Raw genomic sequence first — 27,169 nt, 5'->3', positions numbered from 1 at the left:
TCATTTACGTTCGGAAGGGATCTTGTGTTCCAATCTACGTTGGCGCAGATTGTGGGAAGCAGGCTCCCCTCCTTTCCCTAGGAACCTTCTGGAATTCTGATGGACTTCCCCGTGTGTGTGTAGGGGGGCTTTTTGGGTCAGGAAAGAGTTGAAATTAATTGCAACCTACGCAGGCCCCTGCATTAGTGATGGATAGCAGATGCGTGAGTGGGTAGCGATCATGTGATGAGAAGCCACAGGAAGTGAACGGGCAGGCGGGAGCGGTAACGGACCGTAAGGTGAGAACTCGTGAGGAAGGACCGCTGATAAAGATACGTGTCTGCACGCTCCCGGCGCATTTGGAAGTAAACATGAGCGATTAAGAGTAAATATCACTTCACCTATCTTCTCTGGGGCCATTTACAGAACATGTTTTAAATTTAATTTCGTATTACGAACAAGCTATCAAACTAGATTTACAATCAAATTCCGACTTAACCAACTTGTATATCTGTTACCCAGCAACCAACATTTCTTTCTTACATGTGAATCTGAATTTGACTCCCTCTGGGCTACATTATCAGGCTTATTTAGCTGAGGCTGGAAGAGCTCTAGAATTTTAATAGAATTTTAATTTTGATCACTGTTATACACACTTTTTGATTCAGAAGCTGAATAATTAGCAACAAGTCATTAGGGTCATAAGCCTCGATGAATAAATGAGCTTTTTATTGATTTTAAACAGGGATATAACATGATAAACATGCAATGTTTCAATATACTGTACATTTTATAAACCCTATAGCACCCACCCCTCCCTGACTCCAAGCCATAAGAATCAAACTATAACTGTATTTGAAAAAAGCGAAGGAAGGACCCCCACACCTGTTCAAATTTCAAGTCTGAATAACAGATTGAGTAGTGAATCTTCTCCAGGGACAAACAGGACATAATATGTCTGAGCCACTTTTGATTTTAAATCAAAATGGTTGATTTTTTAAATTTTAATAAAAGAGCAACTGTGAGGATTAAATAAGCTTGGTCTGAAGTTATCATCGGGAAATTGACCTAGGAACTGCTCTTCTGTATGGACCTTGTACCAAAATAGACTCCTCAGTCAGTCCTAGACGTTTCCTACACATGCCTACATTCATCAACCAATCGGAAACATTGAGGCCTTCTTCCTTCAGGATAGTGATGTTGAAGTCCACGTAAACGAGTTTCTCAAACCGCTTATTTGGGTTCTTTGAGGTTCTTAAAGCTCTACTTTTTAAAAAAAAGATCTATATTTTGCCTTCACTGATGAAGCGTCGTATCTGGAACAAGCTCCCTGCTGATGGTTCCATAACCTCCATCATTACGCGTCCGACTGTGTTGCAATAACATCGGCAACAACCTCGACGCACGCGCGTGTGCGCTGATGAGTCCCGACAGGACCCGCAGTGCACTCTGATTATGTTCCAAATTGTTTCTTTATTTATTTCTAAAACCATTTATTTCCTTTCACATTTCTGTTTCCTGTTGTTTCTCCACCACGGTCACGACTTTATCCCGCTGCCTTCTAAAACCTTCGGCAAGGTGTGACTCCGGCGTGACTCCAGCCACCCACCAAGATGGAGCAAGCGTCTCAGCGCCACCGCTGTGTACCGATCTCGGCTGAGATCGTCCCCCACGTCACCCTAATACCTTCCTGTCGTCGTCCTCCTCTGGCTGTTTAAAAATGTCCTTATTTACATCTGTGTGTGTAGGTGTGCGTCCATGTGTGTTTTGCAGTCAGGCGGCGTTTCCTCATCAGCGTTCGTTCGCGTGATCTTCCTCCTCTCTGGCCCCTGGGCCCTCAGTTGTCCACCGGAGGCAGGGAACGATTCGATTCCAGGGCCCTTCCCAGGCTGCGAACCGTAAACTCGGGAGCACGGGCGAAAAAAAGAACATCAGCATTCGCGAGAAGTTGCAAAAGGGAAGGAAAGTTTCACGCTATCAGGCCGCCCTTGGAAAAATCCTTGCGTTATTCATCAGGCAGCGTTAGATTCAATCGACGTATTATGAGCCGGAGGCCTTGGGGGCCATTGTGATCAGATGTGTGTGCTTTCGGCTTAGCGCCTTTTTAAAATGTGTTTATTTATTTATTTTATTTTATTTATTCCCCTCCCTTCTTTTCATCCTCGGAGCCTTGAGAAGCTGCTCTTGCTTCTCTCCGTCTCCTTGCGCATGATTATGATCTCAACAGCAACACTGCATAGAACTCCATTACACTCCAGCACTTTCACTTTCAATCACTCAGGACTCGGCACAAAATCTGTGCTTTTTTTATTAATTTATTTTTTATACTTTTCACTCATTTGCACACCTTCACCCTAGCTGTTACCCACATTTTATGTTAAAGACGTAAAAGTGTAATATTTGGTTATGTTTGCAATATTTGCATATTGGTTCATTGTATACCTGCAATATTTGCAATACCGTGGTCTGTAGCGGCCGCTAAAAGCATTTCACTGTATATCATATATGATTTGAATTTGATCCTCATGCAACATGGACCCATACTTGTTCTGTGCTTTTACTTTACTTTTACAGCATGTATCAGACGCCCTTATCCAGAGCGACTTACAATCAGTAGTTACAGGGACAGTCTCCCTGGAGCAATTTAGGGTTAAGTGTCTTGCTCAGGGACACAATGGTAGTAAGTGGGATTCGAACCCGGTTCTTCTGGTTTATAGGCGAGTGTGTTACCCACTAGGCTACTACCACCCTACACTCTTTAAAAGATAATCACTTTCCTCTCTTTTTTTTTTTTTTTTTTTTTGACGTTTGAGCTGATGGGCGAGTGCATGCTCTTCAGGCTGTAATCTCTGTGTTTAGCGCTGTCGTTTGGCTGATCCGTGCCGATCTGTCGCCGCAGTGCCGGCCTGCTCCTCCTGTGGAGGCTCTCGCCGCCCATATGTTGAATTTGTTGCCCCACGCTCGTGTCGGGTCGGACATCTGCCTTGCTGGCTTGGTTTAATAGTCCCTCTATACTCCATTGCGCGGCTAATGTAGCATCCATCTGCAAAATGAGTACCGATTATAACCGGGAAATGAAGACGTCCCTTACATCCCGTTTTAAAAATGTCTCCTTGGCCCTTTTCACCTGTGGAGGCATACAAAATTTTGTCCTTCTCTTATTATGTGTTTGTCTCTCTCTCTTCAGCTTCTGGAAAGCAGTTTCACCTCCCAGGTCAGCCATGAGATGGACGGCCTTATCTTCCAGCCTCTGGGGGTGAGTCTGTGCGGTATTCCTTGTGCTGTGGATGTCAGAGGTCAAACAATCCCCCCAAATCATGCCTCCGATACTCACAATGCTCTTTTTTTTTTTTTTTTTTGGTCTGTCTCGAGCACCACGAACACATGGTTGGTGTAAATCCATCAACCCAACCTGCCTTCCCTCGAAATGGCCAGGGACAGACAGCGTGGTTTTTATTTCTGTCTGACATGGTTATAGATCTAGATAAATGTGACTTCACTCTGAGGCAGGTTGTATCTGGCTGTAGGCAAAATCTAAATATATATACATGTTATATATAATATAATATATTGCACCTTCATTGAGGTGCAAAGTTAAAAACTGTACAATACAAATGTTGTCTAGAATTTTTTGTTTACTCAAAATGCATTTTTGTCATTAGTGACTGACATTGCCGGACCTTGGACATTTATTTACATGTTTGTTTATTTATTAAAATGCATGTTAATAGTAAGAGATACAGAAGGTACAACTTTTAGAATACGGTTTATAAAGAAATCTGGTTTTATTATGGTCCGATTACGTGCTTTGCATCTGACCTGCGCTCTGGATCGCCACAGGCGTTTTGGTAAAAATGACCGTACCATCGCCCCAAAGTTCATGTCTACTCCTGCGGTTTTTAGTCCGTGTCCCGTTTTTAATCCCTTGCGCTTGTGAATTTGAGTACGCGTTACGTCAGCCAGTCTTCACGACTGGATTCGCAAATGTCTTTTAAATCGCGTTTCCATGTACTTAGCCGGTTCGTCGTCTTGTTTACGCGCGCGTTTCGCGCGTGTAATCACGAGACCGGTTGCACCGACGCTTTCATCCCCCCCTCTGCCTGGATTAGGGCTAATCTGGTTACAGCCGATTTGCTTTGTTCCGCGAGACGGCGCTGATACTGCGGATGACATTTCGTTGAACGTTAGATGAAGAGCCGACGCGGCCTTATGAGGAATAACGTCTTAATGGCGGTGGATGGGGCGCGGTTCCTAATCGCATTTGATCTCGGTTTCCGGGCCGTCGGAGCTCCGAATTGGATTTTGCCTCCGATCCGGAATCGGTCAGGTGGCCACTCTTGTTGCGAACGTGTGTGGGTCCTGAAAAGCCACGTCCTGGTATCAGAACGACGGCGGTGGCACGCCTGTTAACCGAAGCGCTCGTCTTCAGGAGGTGGCCGGAGAAGCACCCTGAACATCCAGCTGGGCCTCCTGCCGCCTGGCTGATAACTCCCGGTTGCCCTGTAGTGGCGCCCGTGTGATCTCCGGCATAATGAGGCAGGCTTCGCGGCACCCAGCAAGTCCCCCTGTGTGCGGCGCGGAGAAGAGATTATGCAGATGCGGGTTGGCACAGCTGCCGCGGTGCCAGACAAAAAGCAGGGCGCCCGCGCCGGCCAAATGGGCGTCTTTTTCTTCCTCCTCCTTTCCCAGGGTCGGCTAATTGGTGTGTCATTTGCGTTATTAATACCACCCCGCTCATTTCCTGGGCCTTCATCTCCGGCCGCTTCACGGCGCTCCGAACCTCCCTCGCCCTTTTCCCCCTCGTTTGAACCCCGGTGATTTATGATCCGACTCCATCCGATAACTGCAGTCTGACAGCCAGAAATAAAACATGCCACAAAATAGAACGTAGATGAGGAATTAGCTGAATTAGCTCCAGCAGTTTTTATCAGCGTCCCTTCGTTCCTGTCGTCCATCTTGGTAGGGTGGTAGTAGCCTAGTGGATTTAGACACTTGCCTGTGAACAAGAAGACCCGGGTTCAAATCCCACTTACAGCGGTGGCCTAGCGGTTAAGGAAGCGGCCCCGTAATCACAAGGTTGCCGGTTCGAATCCCGATCTGCCAAGGTGCCACTGAGCAAAGCGCCGTCCCCACACACTGCTCCCCGGGCGCCTGTCATGGCCGCCCACTGCTCACTCAGGGTGATGGGTTAAATGCAGAGGACAAATTTCACTGTGTGCACCGTGTGCTGTGCTGCTGTGTATCACATGTGACAATCACTTCACTTTCACCATTGTGTCCCTGAGCAAGACCCTTAACCCTGAGTGTCTCCAGGGGGGGACTGTCCCTGTTACTACTGATTGTAAGTCGCTCTGGATAAGGGCGTCTGGTAAATGCTGTAAATGTAAATGGTCATCGCTGTTGATTTTCTGTTTGACTATGAACTGGAACCGCACTTTGTCACTTGTGATATACACCAGAAGGTGCACACGGTGAAATTTGTCCTCTGCATTTAACCATCACCCTTGGTGAGCAGTGGGCGGCCATGACGGGTGTCCAGGGAGCAGTGTGTGGGGACGGTGCTTTGCTCAGTGGCACCTTGGCGGATCGGGATTCGAACCGGCAACCTTCTGATTGCGGGGCCGCTTCCTTAACCGCCAGGCCGCCACTGCCCCTCCTTTAAATAGAACCTGAGTTCGATCTTCGGACCTCATGAACACCATCTTGTTATTGCTCACAGCAGCCATGAAAGTGCTAATAGTCTCCGGAGCCTCGCTGACCCGTATTTCCAAGACCACTGTCCCTGTGGGAGTCAGATGTCACGTGGCATCCGTTCTCGCCCACCGGCAGGCTACGGGTTCAGAGCGTGCCCCTGTTGGCCCTCTTTCCTTTTCGTAGTCGCGACCCATGACTACCCGTTCCTCCCCCACCTGGAGCCGCCAGGCCCGCTCGTCGCCTCCTCGGCCCACCCGGCCTCTGCGCCTTCCCACGCGCCGTGGAGCGGCCGCCGCCGAGGTCCCGTCACGCAACGCACGTAATAACTCCCCCCTGTGAACCAGGCTCCGAATCCATCGCCGGCTGCGTTTCTCCGCTCGCGGATGAATTCCCAGAGAAGCCTTTACGTGAGTCACGGGCTGGTGTTTTTCAAATTGCAATGGTGGTATATTTATTTCATCTGTGTGTGTGTGTGTGTGTGTGTGTGGAAGACCTCTGAGTGATGATCACCACCCACGTTCAGATCTCCACCCCCCCACCCCCCCCTCGTGCTCATAAATCATCTGTCAGCCGAACACGAGCCTTGATCTGTCGGCTCCTTTTTGTTGTGCTTTTGTTCCTTTGTCCGCGTGTGGGCTGTGAACGTTGCGTTTTTCTGAGGTGCGGATGCCCGCCCCGATGCAACGCCTTGCGGATGAGCTGGCTGAAAACGCGTCAACAGGCGCTCCAGCTACGCCCCGAGTCGCGTCACGTTATTCAAATGTCAACAACACTTGCTGAGCCTTCCGCTGTTTCATTGTTTCTGGTGCACATGACAATGACAATGACAACGATGACAATTACAACAGTTTGCAAGCATGACTGGCACCATAACAATCATTTGTGTTAATCGAATATAATAACATGTTTGCATTTGCTGCATACTACTATAAAGTGTGCGCATTCTCAAATACGTTGACCCTTGTGCCGCAATTTTGCTCATTAATCATCATTTGATTAATTTTATTGGCATTTTGGCATTTAGCGCACCTTTGTGGCTGGGTTGTGTGTTTGATCATTTAAATTGATAATTGTATTACCAACATACTAATACTTATCTCCTAGTTTAGAACAAAAATAAATGATTTTTTCCTGCCACTGTGACCCATTTCTATGGCATAACACATTAAGGCAATTTTTTTGGGGGGGGGGAAAAAAATGAATGCATACATCCATAAAGTAAGATATGCTAATAGTAGATGGATAATCAATTTTACCACTTTGCTGTAGTGCGTTAAATGTGCTAGTATAGAGGGCACCACTGAAGTCAAACTGCTGTGAGGTGCAGACAAGCGAAGCATTTATTTAAATTATCATCACTATCATTTGACACATTGACTAGAATGATTTCATAACATAACTCGCTGGTTATCTAGAACTGAAAGTAATATTTTCACTCAGGCACAACAGAAGACATTTGTTACAGTTTTTCGATTCTGATGGTACAGAGTTTTTATTTATTAAAAAAAAAAAAAAAAAACATTTACCAGCCATTTTAGTGACTTAATGCGAACAAACTGCTTTCATTTGACCGGTTTTTGAGCCACCATTTTGTTTGTATACTCCCAGACCAGCTCCCAGCTCAGAGTTAATGGTCCACATGCTCAATAGGATTTCTGATCGATGCACCTGTCTGGCGGTAATTGTTGAGATTATTGAGAAATCCTTGATCCAGTGTAATTGAGCTCCCAGCTAACAAGCGAGAGAGATGGATTTGCCTTTTTACGGCATAACGCATGGGCTTTACGCTACGCTCAATGGGCGGCCCTCGGAGGAGTATAACCTCTCATCATTTTAGAGATGTGTGTGTCACGTTCCCCCCCCCCCCCCCCCCCCCCCCCCCCCCTGTGGTTATATAAGCATCACTCATCAGTGGATCTCAGAATGGGCAGGCAGGCCCTGGCACAAGTCCCAAGTCTACCTTTTGGACTTACAATTACGGCATTTATCAGACGCCCTAATCCAGAGCGACTTAACAATCAGTAGTTACAGGGACATTTCCCCCCCTGGAGACACTCAGGGTTAAGTGTCTTGCTCAGGGACACAATGGTAGTAAGTGGGATGTGTTACCCAATAGGCTACTACCACTACCACTGAATAGGCCTGTTTATTCAGTTTGTTCTATTTTACTGGGTTCAAATTAGAGTGGCACTTAGAAACATGCAAATTCTGCAGGTTTTCTTTGGGGGGGGGGGTTCATTTTTAAAAAAAAAAAAAGGCACTTTGAATTAAAGGATTTGTTAAATGAATAAATGTAAATGGGCATTTCAGTGGACCCCATAATAGAGTATTTCCTTTTCGTCGTTATTCCAAATGCACGCTTAATAGACTTGTTAATAGACTTGAGGTCAGTCACCATTTCCTCACACCGCCCTTTGATCGCCCTGCTCGCATTGAAAGCGTTATCTCGGCCAACATGTTGTGTCCTTGGGAAATGTTTTAGTGTGAAGATCGAGGGAGAGCGTCTTAGCATTACTCAAAGAGCAGAATGTCATTGCTACAGATGGCCTTGTTGCGAATGGGGAAAAGATCCAGATGGTGGTCCCCACATAGCGTTAACTGGAGTCCCAAAAGTTATTTTAATTGCAATATACACATGATGCAGTTGGGTTACTGTGATCATTACCTGATTATAATGGTGATTTCCATGATTACAATGACCCCAAATGTTTTGGTTTTTTTTGGCACGATCACCTTTGGCTTGCTCACCTTGAGCGCTGTTTTTGGCAATCTATATCGTTAAGTGATATGCAAATAAAAAATTGATTAAGGGTCTGAGATGGGTTGGTAGTAGCCTTTTGGGTAACACACTCGCCTATGAACCAGAAGACCCAGGTTCAAATCCCACTTAGTACTATTGTGTCCCTGAGCAAGACACTTAACCCTAACATTGCTCCAGGGGGAGACTGTCCCTGTAACTACAGATGGTAAGTCGCTCTGGATAAGGGCGTCTGATAAATGCCGTAAATGTAAATAGGTTGTGGGAGAATTTTGGAAGGACATCTTAAGGTGTTATTCTGTTCGCTAATGTAAGGAATAGTCAAATACTTAAAGAACAATCTTTTACGTTTGTGAAAGTGTTTTATTGATTCCTCCAGAATGAGGAAGTAGCTTTACATTACGGACTGCTGACCTTATCTTACTTGTGAACACTAGCGTTGTGTGACTCGCTAGTTCAGAAGTACTTTTTGTTCAGAAATTAGTTTTGTGAGGGTCTCTGTAACTACTGAATGTAACTCCCTCTGTATAAGGGGCGTCTGGTAAATACCGTAAATGTAAAAAGTTTTCCGAAAAATTCTTCACGTAGCTTTAATACGTTCATCGCTTCCCTACTCCTTCCTTCTCTTGTTCTTTTATTTTTTTTGGATAAAAGTAGACTGGAGATCACTAAACAAAGTTTTGAATTAGTTCTAACATTTGCTAACTGGCATCAAACCATTGCGCCTCTGCCGAAGTGTGGAAATGGAGCTGCCGTCATTCTTGTCACATATTTGAGATGGATATTGTTAATTTCACCCTCTGCCTGTGAAAATACTAATAACAAATATTTGCGCTGAAGTCTCTGTTGAATTCCTGCAGAATGCTTTCTCCATTGGTTTTCATTATCAGGCCCGCCTGTTCCCGCTCTCATTTCTCAGCTTTTCTGATGGCCCTGTTTGAGGCCGTAGGCCTGGCCTGTGGTCAGGGTCATCTTCTCCTCCTCCTGCTTGAGCCATTGTTGTTCTGCTGCTGGGGAACGAGCTAACAGCAGAGCTGGTGGACTGGTTTCCACTGCTGTTTAGGTTGAGGTCAGGTTGCAAGGTCTTCCGTGTATCGTATAGAACAGTAGTTTTCAAAGATGCCAGAAGGCCTTGGCAATGACTGGAAAAGTATCATATAAAATGGTGCAAAACAGTGGAGAATAGAGTAAAAAACTCTCTCTCTACGCACAAAAGCACTGTATTCAAACCACTTCAACTTGATGTTACCTGGCAGATAGAGGCGTGGCACAATAGAGTCTAAAAGGATGAACAGTTTCTAATTTATTAACACCAGTAGATTATTATTGCAGTTACATGTAAATATTGTATGTAAAAAAAGGTACCAATGTTACAGTGAAAACCAAAATGAAAGACAGGAGGAAAAGATAGAAAAAAAAAAAAGACAGAATAGCCTGAACCAAGCTTCAGAGACATCACCTGATCCAGGAGAAAAATGGTCAGAGAGAAGACTCTGGAACACACGTGAACATCCTTTATACATTTGACCCACAGGAAGTTGTCACAGACCAATCAGAATTTGTGGTTTCTGTCGTCACGCCCTCAGAGTCTCCCGTCTGGGGCGGACAGAGAGAGCAGGCGATCTAAAAAAAAAAAAAACGTGGCTGGCACTTCACACCTATTATTTACCAAATGGTCGCAAGAACAACGAACAGGAGACCGACCAACACGGACCGTCACCACCAAATGGTCACGAGAACAACGAGGTGTTTGCCTCTCCACAGGGCAAAGTTGCAGAGGTACTGTGGTCCTGCAGAATGTCCCATCTTACAATGGTTATTGTTGAATTTAAAACAGTACTTTTGCTTTTGTCAGTTTTGTCAGGTGTCTTGCACAAGCAGGCACTGGCTAGAACTTTGCCATCCGCAGTGCCTTGGCATAGAAAAGTTTTGGAACCGCCGAATCCTGTTCCTCCTACTTGGGGTTGAGTCCAGACGCTGCTTTGTGCGTTGGCCTCGCACAGAACATCGACGTTGGCACGTCAGTTTAAAAAAAAAAGAAGCGCAGGGACGCAGGCTTGTCTTGAGTGAAAAATGGAGGACAGGCCGGTGATGTTTAAATAATGCATGTCCTCGCTCGCTGGAGGACGGCGGAGCCGCGATCGGGCCGGGCGTCTGGCTCTACTGGCAGCCCTGGCTGAGATGTTCTTAATCGTTATTTCTCTTCTTTCGCCGCAGAATTTTGTCTTTTATCAGCAGTGCCGTGTTATTGTTGTGGGATGCTAAAGCCCGCCGGATTGCCATTGATCCGTTAATAATACCGAACCAGAACACACACACTTGAGATACGTTGATGACATTGATCAACACCAGGAACTTATTTAATTGAACAGGGTTTTTTTTTTGTTTTTTTTTTAGGTTTTAACTTAGGAATACCTAATAAGGAGTGCCTTCATCGTCATTAAGTGAGTGAGAAGTTAAATTAACACACCACAAATCTCCTTAAAGCTAGTCATTTTACTACAAACAGCTTCAAATGGTTGCAATTATTTAAAACGAGGTTCTCGTTGAAGGCATATTTTAATAAAAAGGCATATTTAATGAGCGGTCAGGTGATTCGTTTCAACGAGCGAGAAAGACGCAAAAATGGCGAGGAAACGGACTCTAGCCTCTGGTGTTCTGGTTACGCCGGCAAACCAAAGCAATCTCTGGGGTGTGGGGACAACTTTGACCATGATGTAGAAACTATACAAAGGTATAAACGACATATTCTTGACAAAGTAAAAAGGTCTGTGTGCACAGACCTTAGTGACTTATGAGAAGCAACACAGTTCCCACTAAAAGGGAACCCCCCTGCTATAGACGTTTCAGATGGTATGTAGACGTCAGTCATTTACAAACAATGACGACAAAACGGGCTTTTATCAGAATTATGGTTTCTGAAGGGAACTACCTCTTCTAAACCATGAGGTTGCAGAGGTTGCAGTTATAGAACTAACAAAAGTTGTTATATTTCATGACAAGATATTTGTAAAACATTGAGAAAAGTAAAACTTTTTTTTTTCCAGACCGCATTTTTCTTATAGGGCTCGTAATAAACTGAAAGTTCCATGGCCTTCCAGCTCACATAACCATGTTTTTTTTTTTTATTTCTAATACACAAAGCTGGTCTACGTTCTGAATAGGAACAGCGTTCTCTGACTCCCACGCTCGGCGGAATGCGCTTGGTCCTTGTGCTGGAGAATCGCTCCTTATTAAATAAACGCTCGCTAGCTAATTTCGCTCCGCGGCCTATTGTGAGCGATCACAGTAGCTTGAATGCGGAGTGAAGGCCTCGCGAGTCGGGTATTAAAGCAAAAGACGCCGTGTGCTTCCTCTTCTCTCAGAGCACAGCCACCTCCGCCGCGGCGATGTCCCTGACTTCTGTTAACGAAGGCGCTACCGATACGTCGACTCGCTGCCTTGGGCTTCGTCGCGCACCAGCCCTTGGGCTCCGTTTTTTTTTTTTTTTTTTTTTTTTGTTCCTACGTTCGGAACGCTTGCGAGTTTGAACGGCCGCGCTTTCACCCCTTCTGCCTTATTTTCAATACCCCGCCACATGCTCATCAAGTTCGAGGCTATTTCATACAACGGAAATATTGTGACTGGGGATTGGGGGTGGGTGTTTGATTGATTACCTTAGATAATAAAAAGATATGGAGCCACATGAAGGAGCTTTGCAAACACCCTGCTCCGAAACATGTTTTTTACTCTCCGGTAGCATCGATCGTTCGATCTGATGTAGTTCGGACCCACATTGTTGGTCGATGCTCCTCTGTCTGCCCACTGGGGTCTCTGGTCACGTTCGCTTCATCTTTTATTTTATGAGGACCCTAAAGCAACCAGCAGGCCAAGGCACACACCTCGACGGACGTCTAATCAGAGAGGTGGTGACCTCCGGGGGCTCGGGTGCAAACAGGGGGTTCGGGGCGGGATCAGCGAAGGTGCACAGAGCTCCCCCGAACCAGAATGTGCCAATTAGGCTGCAGCTGGGAACGAGGGCTGAAAATACTCTTCTAGCTTTTTGTGGCTTTTCAACGGTCTTGCAGAACACTGCTTCTTGATTGGCTGGAAGGTTTTTGCGGGTTTAGTCCTCATTTTGAGTTATATAGGCAGAATTTAGCAAAACTGTTTATGTAACATGCTAGTAAGTTAATTGGTGTGTGTGTGTGTGTTTCTGATTGGCTGACAGCCTGGATCTGTGTGCCGGTATCCCATCAGTAATGAATGTTTGACAACAATAGTATGAGACACCAGTCGAACACAACAAGGCATTATGTAAGCTGGAATGATCTAAACTCTTCTGAGAAGTGATGTGGCACGTGACCGCTGTCAAATTGCGACGCATGACTAATGCATTCCAATTGGAATAGAAGAGCAGATATTCACAACTGTCGTCAACTGTTTCAGCAACCGGTGGGCAGTGGTGGCCTAGCGGTTAAGGAAGCGACCCCGTAATCAGAAGGTTGCCGGTTCGAATCCCGAGCCGCCAAGGTGCCACTGAGGTGCCACTGAGCAAAGCACCGTCCCCACACACTGCTCCCCGGGCGCCTGTCATGGCTGCCCACTGCTCACTCAGGGTGATGGGTTAAATGCAGAGGACAAATTTCACTGTGTGCACCGTGTGCTGTGCTGCTGTGTATCACATGTGACAATCACTACACTTTAACTTTAGGTGTTAAAAAAACGTAATCCTTACAAGCTATCAATTCTAATAATCTTATCATAGCACATTCTGACATGCTGCTGTCAATAAATCGGTTCCTGTTCGGGGTTTTATACCAACGCTACAGAAGTCCCGCCCCTGAAACTCTTGTTGAGCACGTCTCTGAGCCTCATTTCCTGGTTGGGCTCTCTTGTCTGAGGTCTTCCCTAAAGTAATTCGCACCGAAGCGAGACGGAGAGTGAAAAGTTCGGGCTTCCTTCATGACTGCGCCCCATGAAACTGTTAAGACGCCGAACTCCGCAAGTTATTGTACCAGTTGAGCCTTCTTCCCATTGGGCGGCCGGCTGTTACTGGGCAACCTGCCTCTCGCCCCATTGGCTTGTTCCCTGTCGTGTCCTTGAGCATTGTTTAACATGCAGAACATACGTTTTCCCCGGTGGCGCTTGCCGCTTGTTTGTCGTTTCCCCCCCCCGCAATGAAATTAGAACTTACTCTTCCACCACTGACCGTAATTAAGCGTGTTGTTAACGGTATTAACATGAGATTTTATATCTTTCCTGTCTCGTTGATGCAGTTGGCACTAATTTTCACAGATTGTTTCTTCCCCCCCCCCCCCCCCCCCCCCCACAGAATTCTGCACCCTTGAAATCAAAGCCCCCCCCCTTGTGATTGACCGACGCACTCTGATCATTTTTAATCGATTTGAGTTATTTTCTGTCTGCGGTCGGACGGCCGCCAATGAGACGTGCGGAGAGGTGTTTTGTTGCTTTTGAAGAGCCGACTGTTGCTAAGCTACCGCGGCGGCGGCGCCCTGATTGTTCTGCGGCTTGTTTACACTCGGAATTCCACAGGTGCGGAGGATCCGGATAAACCCAGACACACACCCCCACATCCCCAACCCCCTTCCCATTTTATTTTATTTTTTTTATTATTTTTTTTTAGCTTCGTCTGTAAATGTCAAGACGGTTGTGAAATCTGCCCGGGGTGAAGAGCCAGAGTCGATATTGCGGCTTTTACCACCGCGTGTGTTTTATAAAGCCCGGTTCTTCTGCCGCAGAAAATGAATGGGAATGAGAGAGGGGCATACGCCCCCCCCCCCAGGGGTAGTCTGGTTCTAGATGAATCCTAATTCCCGGCCTCTCTCTGTGCGACCCTGCAGAAATACAAGCCTGGCAGATGCGACGACATCCTGAAGTGGAAGCCCCCCAGCCACAACTCCGTGGACTTCCGGCTGAAGATCACCAAAGTGTGCGGCGAGGGGTGAGTCATGCTGCGGGGGGAGCGCTGCGCCCGCAGCCTGCTTTACATGCGGCGCGCCCCGACGTAGCGCTGCCTTCTCCTCCAACTGGGAGTGGGAAAGAGCGAGCGAGCGAGCGAGAGCCAGGCAGAAACAGACACGCCTTCCAACACGAACCGCGTTTATTGCAAAATAAAATAAAATCCACTGGGCAGCTGGTATCATCCTCTGCCGCATTGTCCATTTTAACTCTGGCAGCCTCGGAAGGGGAGTGTCCGGTAATTGATTCTTTAGTTCTGCGTTCAGTTTGCCCGTGCCATGTTTTGTGTTAAGATGTCTTGATTTTATTGATTTGTTAACTTAGGATTGAGCTGAGGATCCATAATGAAAATCTTGTAGGTGTTGTTTTGGAACCCTTTCACTCATTTATGAATTAGTTGATATCAAACAACAAGGCTTTATTTATATAGGGCCTTCCTGTATAAGCGATAAAAGAGTAAATGAAAATGTTTAATGACTTAAAAACCATTAAACAAATTCCCATAAATAAATATAATTAATTTGCACTCTCCCTCCTTCCTTTCGGGGTTAACTCCTTTTGCCTCTTGGGTGTATTTGGTATCGAGGGTTGACGTTCTCACTTCAGAGTGTGAGACTGGTGAGGTGAGGTGCGACTGTAAACGGATCAATAGCCTCAGTCCTGACGGCCCCAACCAACCCTGGCAACGTTCCGTGTGTTCTTTTATCTAGACCAACAGATTCCCCTTCGTCTGTCTTCTGCTCTGGCCTTATAAGCTTCGGTTAAGCGAGGCGAAGGCTGTTTCTGCGCACGGCTTTGTCCGTGAGATGCTGAGGGCTTGCGTGAGGGACTGTCCAACCCTCAGCATCTTATCGTCCTCTCATTACGCCAGCAGGAATGCTGTGGAGTGGAGGACTATTTCCAGTCTTAGAAATCCCCGTTCCAAGAATTGCTTGTTTTTCTTCTTCTTGTTAATACATGGTAACTTCCATCCTCAGTGCGTCCTGGGTTCAACCCTGCGTCCGTTCATTAGGGTGCATCCTGTGGAGGCCTGTTTTCAGACAGCTGCCTCTCGGGCAGGATTTGGTTAATGACCCTTGTGGGCAGGACGTCCTTGAATGGCGAGGTGAGGCGCAGCCTGGATGATTGCTTCCTTCCCTCACACACACACTGGCTCGCTCGCTCTCTCTCTCTCTCTCTCTCTCTCTCTCTCAGCCTGGAGCCCAATCCCCGCACTCGAGTCAAGGTGTTGCATTTATTCTGCAGGCGCACTTATCAGGACCAAACAACTGGCTGCTTGCTATTGCATCATTAATGGAGTGTGAGCTGAGACGTGTGTGTGTGTGTGTGTGTGTGTGTGTCCTCACCATTTGTGAGGACCATGCTAATAACTATTTAACAAATAATAATACACTTGATGATCAATCTCAATACATAGGTATCAATTCAATATATCATCATATAATCCATTTTTTTATCTAAGTGTTGAAAGAATGTGACTCCACCAACTACATACACATTTACTGTAAAAAAAAAAAAAAAGTAAATTTATTGCATACAGTTTCGAGTCTTTATAGCCTCTAAACAAATAATTGACATTAATGTGTTTTTGATACATTTTTCATAAAGCATACAAATTTTATATCCCAACTTAAACAAAAGCATTAATGCTGTTTCTGTGGCAGAGATATTTACTACAGTTGGCATGTTAGCAGAGGCCCACCGGAACCAAGTATGCCCTCAATGGTGTCTGAGAGAACAAGCACTTGCTTCTTGATCATGATCTGACCACCTTTTGAAGAAGTTTGCAGACATAATCATACTATACTATCATATAACTTCAGAAAATGCAATTAGTTAAACTGACAGCTGCTTTAAAATTTTAGTATGACTCTTTTGGGTTTCAGTAATTCGGGTGAAATACTGCCCCCTATTTCATGGAAGTGAAATTCAAGTTGAAAAATGTTTCGCATTGCACCTTTTAAAAGTAACCAAAGGTGAGTCTGTCTCTATTTACTTATTCATTCATTAATTTATTAATTATTTTGTGGTAGTTTTTCAAATTAATGGTTAAATTTTTTTTTTTTTTTAAATTACCTCATTTTAATGACATTTGTCCTTCACTAAAATACACATATAGATGTCACATGCTCTCCATCCATCTGACGCTTCACCAGATATCAAAAACACCCTCACTTTCCCTGTTGAATATTCCCTCCTGCTGCTCCCTGACTGTGGCTCAGCCTAGAGAACAGATGAGGCGGAACCCCACAATGACCCCAAATCCAAGTCCAGACAGGGTCACGGTGTTGTGCTTGTTAGCCACTGCCTGTGTGGTGGAACTCCTTGTTCAGGCACCTCTGCAGGCACTTTATTCTCTCTGTACAGGAGTGTTTATAAAGGCTAAAGTTCTTTTCACTGTAGTTCTTAAATTGGAAAAGAAGCTGTGAGTTTTTAAAGAAGGCTCAGGTGCAAAGTTAAATGCAATTACGCATGATGTAGAAGGACACGTGTTATGTTCTAACAAATTTAAAATCTTAACCAATTAAAAAATGTTCAAACTTTTGAAACATTTTGACTTTCTACTAGAGATGTGAACATGTGAATCTCACGATTCGATTATGAATATTTCATGTTGCAAAGTCATCTCTGGACACTCAGAGACTGAGAAGATCAGCTTCTCTTCCAGTCCTGCTTTGCGTGTGTATTTTTCCAAAGGGCCAGACCAAACACTAACCTGCTTCGATACTATTGGTCATGCCAAAATGTCTCAGTTCAACAAACTACAACTTTTGACCGCAGTGTGTGTGTACAAGGCTGTCGAGTAGCGCGCAGCGTGAAACACCTACCCGAAGCGGCTCTGTAATCAGATCAGGCAGCCACAGTCACTACTACTGTACTACTTTTTTATGAGAATTTTTATACCTCCGCCGGCAACGTCATTATGATATAATTGATGCAGACTCGTCGACGTTCATCTATTATAAGATTAATTTCAACAATACTTTTTCTGCCCAGTGTTATATTATAGCATGGTCGTCCAGAGGCGGTCCTTAGTTTTATCTGAGCCACTTGTAAATATCATTGGGTTTCATAGGGTGGTAGTAGCCTAGTGGGTAACACACTCGCCTATGAACCGGAAGACCCAGGTTCAACCCCCACTGTCCCTGTCACTACATGTTATTTGGCGCTCTGGATAAGGGCGTCCTATCAATGCCGTAGATGTAAATATACTTGTGCACATGAAGTTTGCAAATTAGTACTGTTGCACTCATGGTTGTGTGCAAATATTGACAACAACTTCGCTTTAATTAGACACTGGGTCACGAAGGAGAAAGAGAAAGGAACATTTCACATTCATTGGTTACAGGAGATGAGGGCAAAATGAACGGCGAAATGAGATTTGTGACGTTAATGCAATTCCGTAATGTGGATATCATACATCATAACCAGTCCATGCACTCAGTAGAGGGTTTTTATGGTGAGACGAGCGCTTTATAAAGACATAAACATGGCATTTACCATTACATCTTCTTCCGAAGTGGTTGAGTAATAGGCTCTCTAATGAAAAGAGAGGCTACTTTCCAGGTTCCCAAACTTTTTACATGTTTTTATTTATCTACTTAAGTTGTGCTCTTGAGTTTTATGTAAAGCAGGGCTCAGGGGACGTGTTGCCGCGGTTTCATCTGGATGACCATTATCACTGAAGCATGCTGATGAGTTGTTTTTAATGCAGTGTTTATCCAAGTTGAGCTTCCAAAACCTGATGGAGCATAAACTTAATGTGTTACGGATATAATTTTTTTATTTACATTTTTTAACAGCAATTCCGTGTTGCCAGATCTTGGCAGGGTTTATAAGAGTCACACCTGCGTGCCGCAGATAATCTTAAGAACAGGACGTCATCGATGGATCGTGGCACGGAATGCTCATTAACGCTGGCGCCCAGAAATCACACGTCCCGAAGCTGCCGGAAACGCCGGGCTGTATTCCAGAGCCGCTTCAGGAAATTGCTCTGGCACCTCTGTCGAGCCGCATCAATCGATTGATCCGCTGACATGGGTGCACTTTTTTTTTTTTTTGTTATTTTTAGCCCAGGTTGCTCTCAGGCAGAGAATCCTGGCTTTAAAAATGTGAAACCGCGGAAAAATGGGAGACTCGATAATGCTGGGGTGGGGATAACGTGGTTCTGTCGTTTATTTTAACATCCTGCCGATGAGGGTTAAATGGCCTTGGGATTACAGGAATGAAGTTTCAGCCCTCGGACCCCATCATAAGCACCCCTTGGGGGCCAGGAAGAAGGTCCCCGAAAGCCCCTGTGTGGTTAATGTGTCAGCAGGTCCCACCGACCCCCTAATTTCCGCGGAAGCGTCTTAAATAAGAGCCGCTGTTCGGAGCCGCTGTCCTTTTTTTGACGCCACCACGTCACAGAGCACTTGTTCTGCGCAGCATGCTAACAGCTGAAGCGGCGGGGGGGGGGTGGTGTAATTAGGTCAGCTGACTTGCGAGCCTTAGCTCCGCCCCTGTCGTTATGGGAGCCATAATTGCCCTCTGGTCTCGGCTCTGGTACCTGTGAGATGGTGCGATCCAGCTGATGCGCTCGTGTTTTCAGAGAGAGAGATTCTGATTCCCACCCACCCCCCACCCAAAATGTCTAATGAGAAGCCTGTGTGGAAGTTGGAAGGGAGACGTGCACAGTGTGTGCGAGATATTTGCCTATTTTGTTTATGAAGCCCTCACACACATTAAATTAGGGGACAGCAACATAAATATTCATCGTTTTTGTGTGAGGGCCAGTTCTGTAATGAAGGTGTGTTTGGTCCCCATGCCTCCAGGGACAGTGACCGTTTCCTCCTCTAATGAAGGTGTGTTCTGTCGCCACAGGTTGCTCCCGCAGACGGTGGGCCTGCTGTACGTTGGCGGGTACGATATGCCCTTTGCTCAGATGAAGGTAAGGCTCAAACTCACACACGTAACATCTAACGTAGGACCCTGTTGTGTTAGTTCCTGTCAATCAAAACATTTGATAATGTGACTGCCAACACAGTCAGTCAATTATGATTGATGGGGAGAAAAAAATGAAACGTATGAACGTGTGAACCGTTCACCTCAATTTCCTTTGGGCCCCTGTGTGGATCGTGTTATTTCGAGATCTGATCTCCGGAACTCGCTCGTCCCCTGACGCATGGCTCATCATCTCCACACTGCCGGTTTACACGAGCTCTCTCGCCCACAGCGGGGTGGGGAGAGTTCTCGTCCAGAGTTCTGTTTGTTAGAAAGAACTGTTTTGGGGTTTTTTTTCGGGATTGCTCTGTCCGTGTTAAGCCCGTGTTAAAAGTTCTATAATTCTGGATTTCCACGAACTTCAAGACACCATTATGAATTATTATTATTTATTTTTGCTGAAAAGTGCTTTTCCCTAAATTGCATCGTAACTTAGCTCCTCTGCGCTGAATCTACAGATCCTGCAGGTTCGAGCCTATATAAGTGATGGCTTTAATCTCGCCGCGCTTTCATATGCCGCTGTAAAAACGGGGGGGGGGGAGGCGAAAAATTGGTTCTCATCAACTGTCACAATAACAGATTTCTGTCCAGTTACAGTGGGGTTCGGGGGAGGCGGCCTCTTGGTTTTGGTGTACATGGTCTTGTGGGCACTTGGACGTCGACGGTCCCTCCAAGTCCTGAGCGCTCGGCGTGGCGTGGGCGCGAAGTGGCCATTAGCGTGGCTCAGACGGTGGCCTGCAGGCGCTAATGAACCCTCCTGCAGCCATTCTACAAAAACTTCTGTCCTGTCTTCTCCCCCCATCCCCGGAAGGATTCGCCGCGCCTGGCTGTGGCGGAAGCGGTTTTGACCCGTGACAGATGTGGATTTTGTTAGAGTGGAGTGTCGGCGAGGGGACACGTTTTGTACCTGAGACTGAGGACTCGGCGCAATTAGACTCTTCCCAGCAGAAGACGCGAGCGCACGACGCGGCACCACCTGCTGCACTTCGTGCCGCTCTGTAGTTATAAAAGGCTCCTGCTCTTTGTGAATGGCTGTTTTTCGGCACGTAGTAAGGCGTGTGAGTCAGCCCTCTAAAAATATACATCGGGACAGGGACGGGGTTCTAGGGCTTAACGGGGACTCGCTGTGGGAGTAACACGAGGATTCATCTCCAAAAGTTTTTTTTTTTTTTGGTTGTTTTTTTTGTTTCTGGGGCTCCCGTAGCTGCAACGAACACTATTACATGATTCGTCATTTGAAAACAGATCCATTTCAGGCTGCAACTAACTTTATAATCGATTAATCGTTTCATTATTTTGACACAAAGACACATGGAAAAATTATCTATCAATGTAATACGGCTGTATCGGGCCGATTTACAATCACTTTCTCCCTTACTTTCCATAGCTGGTAATTCCCATCCCCGGACACCTACGCACAATTCACCTAGTGTGCATGTCTTTGGGCTATGGTGAGAAACCGGAGAACCGGAGGATTTAAATAAATACATATTTACATTTTACATTTACGGCATTTATCAGACGCCCTTATCCAGAGCTGCTTACAATCAGTAGTGACAGGGACAGTCCCCCCCTGGAGACACTCAGGGTTAAGGGTCTTGCTCAGGGACACGATGGTAGTAAGTGGGGTTTGAACCTGGGTCTTCTGGTTCATAGGCGAGTCTGTGCACCACGACCAGTTTATATATTCATCTGCAGGCGTTTGCCCTTCGTGAATCTCTTTTTGATGTTTGCTTATGTACTTGGTCTTGCATGTTTGCATGGGATGGGCTGCGGATTGGAACTGTGCGGCGCAGACATGCTTGTGTAAAGATGGTTAATAGGAGCGGTTGCTGCTACAAATATTCGGCCGTTTTGGTGTCTGTTATTGGAAATGAGGCACCACCAACATTTGTTCGCGTCACCGCACAAGCAGCACGGTGATGCAGTGATTAATCAATAAATGACTTGGCCGTTGTTGACTATTTAAAAAAAAAATCATTATCATTATAAATTGATTGGATCTTGAAGCCCCTATTTAATTGATGAAGAAATTGCTTAAGATGTCATTGCAATGTATTATTTTATTTTATTTTTTTACATTTACTGACGTTGGCACGCTAAATAGGGGTGTTGAATTCAATCTCATAATCGATGCATGGCGATGCAGACATGGACGATTCTGCATCGATGCGTCATTATGATTATATCATAATGACGTTGCTTGGTGATTTTATAAAAATCTTAGTTAAAAGGTAGTGACTGTGGCGGCCCGATCTGAGTACAGCGCCACGCTGCGTAGGAGTTCAGGAGCTCGAAATGAACGTCCTCTGAGCGCCTTTCGTGTTTCCGCTGCTTTTCGTAGCTGCGTTCAATTGGAGGCTCACCTAGTGTTCGCTGTTTCTTCACTTTGGCAGAAGTTAACACCAAAAAAACGTTTAATGCAGCGTTTATTTATTCGACTGTATGCGAACTCGTGCTGGTGCTGAACGCCCGTGTGGACGTTCGCCGTTCAGCCCGCGCTCACCTGGCGCCACAATAACTCCTGGTTCAGACGTCCGTGTGTGGCCTTAACTCTCATCTCAATGACTGAACTTAAATCATAATGTGAAGTAATGTAGATTGATGAGATGCATCGATAGTTGGTGCGCTGAATGTCATCGATAATCAACGAATCGAATTGTCAGTCCAGTTCACACCTCTACATTTACATTTTCATTTACGGCATTTACCAGACGTCCTTATCCAGAGCGACTTACAATCAGTAGTTACAGGGACAGTCCCCCCTGGACACACTCAGGGTTAAGTGTCTTGCTCAGGGACACAATGGTAATAAGTGGGGTTTGAACCTGGGTCTTCTGGTTCATAGGCGAGTGTCTAACCCACTAGGCTACTACCACCCACTAGTGCTAAGAGTGGACCACTGTTTTTTAATTCCATTCTATATGGGCAATGGTGAGTTACCCTTTTGTCAGGGAGTCTGTACATTTTCATTTACATTTACACCATTAACCAGATGCCCTTATCCAGAGCGTCTTACAGTCAGTAGTTACAGGGACAGTCCCCCCTCGAGACACTCAGGGTTAAGTGTCTTGCTCAGGGACACGATGGTAGTAAGTGGGGTTTGAACCTGGAACGTTGGGCTCTTCTTTTTATTTCAATGTACATTGTTAACAGTTGTGAATGATTGCTTGAAGAAGCTCTTTAGTCTCATGTCTTTTAGTAGGTGTGGACACCTCAGCTTTCAGGTGAAATACTGCCCCTTATCTGTGTGTAAATGTCTTTAAAACGCACCTTGAATGCCCACATTTAACATTTTTTTTTTTATAAGCCTGATAATAAATTTGTACTGTAGATCCTGCAAAAGGAGAATTATGACCGGACCAGTCTGGCATTGCAGCCTTCGTCGACATTCATAAAAAAATTAAATATTCCAAATATTCAGCGCTAGCAAAGGTGCATCCTCGTAATAATAATGTTATGGTTTTTCAGGCATGCTCATTATTTCGGTGGCTTTAAGGTGTTCAATTCCCTTACCTTCGGTTACCTCTCTTCCCCTTGCATGGGGTGGAACGGTGCGGCAGTCAGAGGGCAATTACCGATCCGGGCCATGGCGGCTAAAATCTACGAGGGAAACGAAGACAAAAAAAAAAAAAGACATCAGGCGGTCTGATGTCTACCTTCTGGGGACCTTTTCTGTACGGAATGGTAAACGCGGTAACAGAGCCTGTCAGTGCCGCAGCGCCTCGGCAGAAAATATAGAACGAGGGGGGAACGTACGCGGCCATGACACCCAAGCGCGGCTGTGTGTCTGAAATAATTGCCTCGGCCGCTTTTCTCCGGCTCTGGGCCCGCGTCATTTGTGCTTTTCTGTCAGGAGTTCGCTTGGCATGTACCGCATCGCCCCCGTCCCCCGGGTAGACGCGCGTTTACCACTATTTTTAGGGGTGTGACGACTCGCCCAACCCACGTTGGTTTTTGCTCCCATCGTTGTGGGGACAGGCGGCCGCCATTTTTAAACCCGGGCGGGGTAGATGCGGCCTTGTCGGTAGGATGCATCCGTGGTGGGTGGGAGGGGGGCGGAGCTCCAGCGCGTCCCGGCAGCCTTGGCCGGCGGCTGGGCCCGCTGACTGTGAGATGGAGGGGCGTAATGAAGTGGATTTGGAGGGATTATGCACCAAGTGTCGCGGCAGCATGGCATCCAGCGCGTCACGCGCCGCGGGCCGGTCCAAAACAAACAGGCGTCCGCGGCGCTTCCTGGCCGCGTCTGTTCGCTCCACGATCATCTGTTCACCCAGTGTGTGAGGAGATACGCGTCTTCGGGATTGGTACAGACACGGCCATTAAAGACTCTGCCACACTGGGACCGAAGGCTCATTTGTGCGAAATATTAATACAATCTGCTGCAAACAGAAGTGGGTTTCAGGGGGTATTTACATTTACAACATTTATCAGAGCGCCTTACAATCAGTAGTTACAGGGACTGTCCCTCCCCTGGAGACACTCAGGGTTAAGTGTCTTGCTCAGGGACACAATAGTCATTGGGGTTTGAACCCGGGTTTTCTAGTTCATAGGCGAGTGTGTTACCCGCTAGGCTACTACTATTTAATTCATAGGATATATGATGATAGTAATAGTGGGGACCCCAGCTACAGATTAGGACTGTCAAAATTAACACGTTAATCATGCCATTTATTTATAAAAATTAAGACTGGAGGGCACGTTTGACTGTCCCTGTAACTACTGACTGTAAGTCGCTCTGGATAAGGTAAATGCTGTAATTGTAAATGTACTGCTTTGAAGAGCCTTAAACTCTTAACTTCTTTCATAGTTTTTGGATCTTCATTTTTGTTGTAGAACGTAAGCAAACTCAGTAGCGGGAAGACCTATAAATATGTGTGTGTTTTGACACTTTGGACCACCAGTGTACAGTACGTAATAAGTAAGCTGAGAATGTGTCACCCTCGGTTCTCACAAAGATCTAAAAACGCCGCGCCCGAGCAGCCTCCTTAGCACTCTCTCCGCCGAGCACAGATGCCCTCCTCAGTGGGCGCCACGCGGCATTTACTCTGCCCACGCTCTCCCGCGCCAGGCCGCGGCAGAGTTCTCCTGGCACCTGGGCCCGGCCCGGCCCGGCCCGGCGTCCCCCTGGGTTCCTCGTCTTAACATAGTGCCGCCGAGCCACTTTTCAAAAAGCCCCGGTTCTAAGTCTCTGGGCTGTCCTCTCCGCAGATCACCAAGGACCTGAAGCAGTACGACAACAAGATCATCGAGTGCACCTTCGTCAACAACACGTGGGTGTTCATGAGGCAGCGGACGGACAAAAGCTTCCCCAACGCGTACGACACGGCGATGGGTGAGTGTCTGCCGGCCCCCCGCCATCTTTATTAATATCTCCAGACAGATTAATGTCCCCATAATTCATCCGACGTCCCGGGCTTTCTGTGTGTGTGCGAGCGGGATCGGGCCAGCTTGGCCTTCGTCCGACGGCGCGAACTGCCAAATTAAACCCCTCCCCCTCCCCTTCCTGCATACATTTGCATATAAAAGAGTGTTTTTTTTTTTTTTTTTTTTTTCCTTAAAATCCAAAAATAAGAGATGCCTTTTGTTTTGATTTTGTTCGTTACAAAAAAAAAAACATAAAAAATAAACTGCCTGAAAGACCAATTATACCAAATCCGGGATAAAATTGTGCCCGGTCTTTGGCTAAATACGAGAAACTATTGCAGGAAACTACGAGAGTTTATTCAGATCCGTGCTCGAGTTGAGCCACTGCTGAGCTGGGAGGACGATTAGCGCCTGGCGCCAGTTGGCTTTGGCAATGAAGACCGAGGGGACGTTTGACTGGGTGGCGTGACTGTAGATCGTAGCGCTGCACAACAGACGAGGCCGATGAAGTCGGCAGTGTCGGTGGATCTCTACACCGCCCGTCAATGCCACGCACAGGGAGCCGAGCCGAGCCACGCTGCGTCCAGATGGGACGAGCTGGAGGGGGCTGGGTCTTAATTACAGCTGTAATGGTGCCAAATATTATAGAATGTTCCGCTCTTCCGATTATTGACTCTGCGGTGCTGAGGATGTACAGCGGGTACGGAAAGTATTCAGAACCCCCCTTACGTTTTCCACTCCGTGTTACATTGCAGCCATTTGCTAAAATTAAAGTTAATAAATATGCATAAATGTCAATTCTGTGTTTTTCTGTCAATATGGGCTGCCGTGTGTACATTGAGGGGAAAAATGAACTGATTTTAGCAAATGGCTGCAACACCACAAAAAGTGAAAAATTGAAGGGGGTCTGAATACTTTCCGTAGCCACTGTGTATATCCATCTGTCGAATACTGCCTGGTATACTCCAAAAGAAGGAGTATACCATCTTATCATACGTCCTGCAGCAATGCACCATGTTATGCGTTGAAGAAGCTGCTTCAGATTGCTTATTGCTGTGCGATATACGATCAAATTCAGCAATGCGCTCAAAACGACTAAATATGCATTACCTCGATTAGTATTTTTAAAATCACGTTCAAATTGTTGATTAGACGTGCTGTGTACGAAGTTTGTTGGTTTGTTGTCCTACGCATAATGCCGTTTGTGAATTTTGTGTAAAAATGTTAATTTATTTTTGATATTTTGACGAGTGCGATTTCAGTATGAACCAGAGAGCCGCAGAGCGTTTTTCTGAACTTCTTATTCACATTACGGCGGTGATAAAGTCGGGGCACATTCGGTCGCACTCAGGCCCTTGTAAGTCGCCCCACGTTCGCAGGTCATTTTTTTCCGCGTCTTGTTTGTTTCGGCGCTATCTGCTAATGGCAATTAGATGCGGCGGGGAAAACATCGGCTGATAAGAAGCGCGCCGAGCCTGAATGCCAAGTGCTGAACTTCAAGTGCCTCTCCCACACTACTACTTCTCTATCTTTATTCCTTGCGCACTTTTTTTTTTTTTTTATTATATTTTATACTTTAATAGCCAGGTTTATTGGAACGTTTATGAACGCGTCTCGCTATCTCGTCCCGCAGCCCGGAATGAAAATGCCTTTTTGCTCCAGTTCTCCACCGAACGTGGAGTCTACAGCTTTCCCCGCGCCGGTGACATTTGCCGCATCATTACAGCCGGATTGGTGCCACGGGGCGAACAGGAAGGGAGGGAAAAAATGTGCTGACGCGCTCGGGAGGAAGTGTCTTGTCGTTTGCTAACCTGTCACTTTCTTTCCCTCCCTGACCCCGCCCCCCGGCACCGCCCGCCCACAGCTGTCTGCAACAGCATCAAGTACCCCGTGACCAAGGAAATCCTCCTGGAGTTCGTGGACAGGTGCGTCCAAGGACAGTCGCACAAGCGCCTGCCGGACCACGACTCGGAGCTCATGCCCCCGCCGCCCCCCAAGAGACCCAAGTAGGCCGCGCCCCCCACGAGGGGAAGGGCCCTGGCGCTGCGGCCTTCCTGTGCAAGTTGCCGAACTGATGCAGACGGCCGTAGCTTCATCTGTACAATGAAAGACATCAGTTGATTTCTGTTTTTTTTTTTTTTTTTTTTTTTTTTTTTTTCATTTGACTTATTAAACTTACAAAAGTCCAGCCAGGTCTTGTTACTACTTATTTATTTGTTTGTAGTTTTCTTTTTCGATCCTGAGAATTCCTGTCTGAGCGTATTTAAAACAGCGTATGTGTTTTCATGAGGAGGTTTTTTTTTTTTTTTTTGACATTTCTTTGGAGTCATAGATTTGCAGTAAGGCGCTCAGAACATGTAACTGACGGCCATTTTTTAGCGCCGCTGTGCTGCAGGATTGACTGACTGGGGGGGGGGGGGGGGGGAT

The 27,169-nt window shown here is 46.2% G+C and overlaps 1 protein-coding gene across 1 annotated transcript in view; it reads left to right on the top strand.

Moving 5' to 3' along the window:
• rngtt (RNA guanylyltransferase and 5'-phosphatase) overlaps positions 1–26,877 on the top strand; it is a 67,587-nt gene extending 40,710 nt beyond the window's left edge. The window contains exons 12-16 of the mRNA XM_028953014.1: positions 3,167–3,235; positions 14,275–14,375; positions 19,256–19,322; positions 24,587–24,710; positions 26,607–26,877. Of these exons, the coding sequence (XP_028808847.1) occupies positions 3,167–3,235; positions 14,275–14,375; positions 19,256–19,322; positions 24,587–24,710; positions 26,607–26,752 (507 nt within the window). The 3' untranslated portion in view covers positions 26,753–26,877. The remainder of the gene's footprint in view (positions 1–3,166; positions 3,236–14,274; positions 14,376–19,255; positions 19,323–24,586; positions 24,711–26,606) is intronic.
• Positions 26,878–27,169: the final 292 nt, after the last annotated feature.

Source organism: Denticeps clupeoides, chromosome 14, assembly GCF_900700375.1.
Source record: "Denticeps clupeoides chromosome 14, fDenClu1.1, whole genome shotgun sequence".
In the NCBI taxonomy this organism is placed as follows: Eukaryota; Metazoa; Chordata; class Actinopteri; order Clupeiformes; family Denticipitidae; genus Denticeps; species Denticeps clupeoides.
The sequence above is the reverse complement of the archived record's forward strand: the minus strand, read 5'-3'. Positions and strand labels throughout refer to the sequence as shown.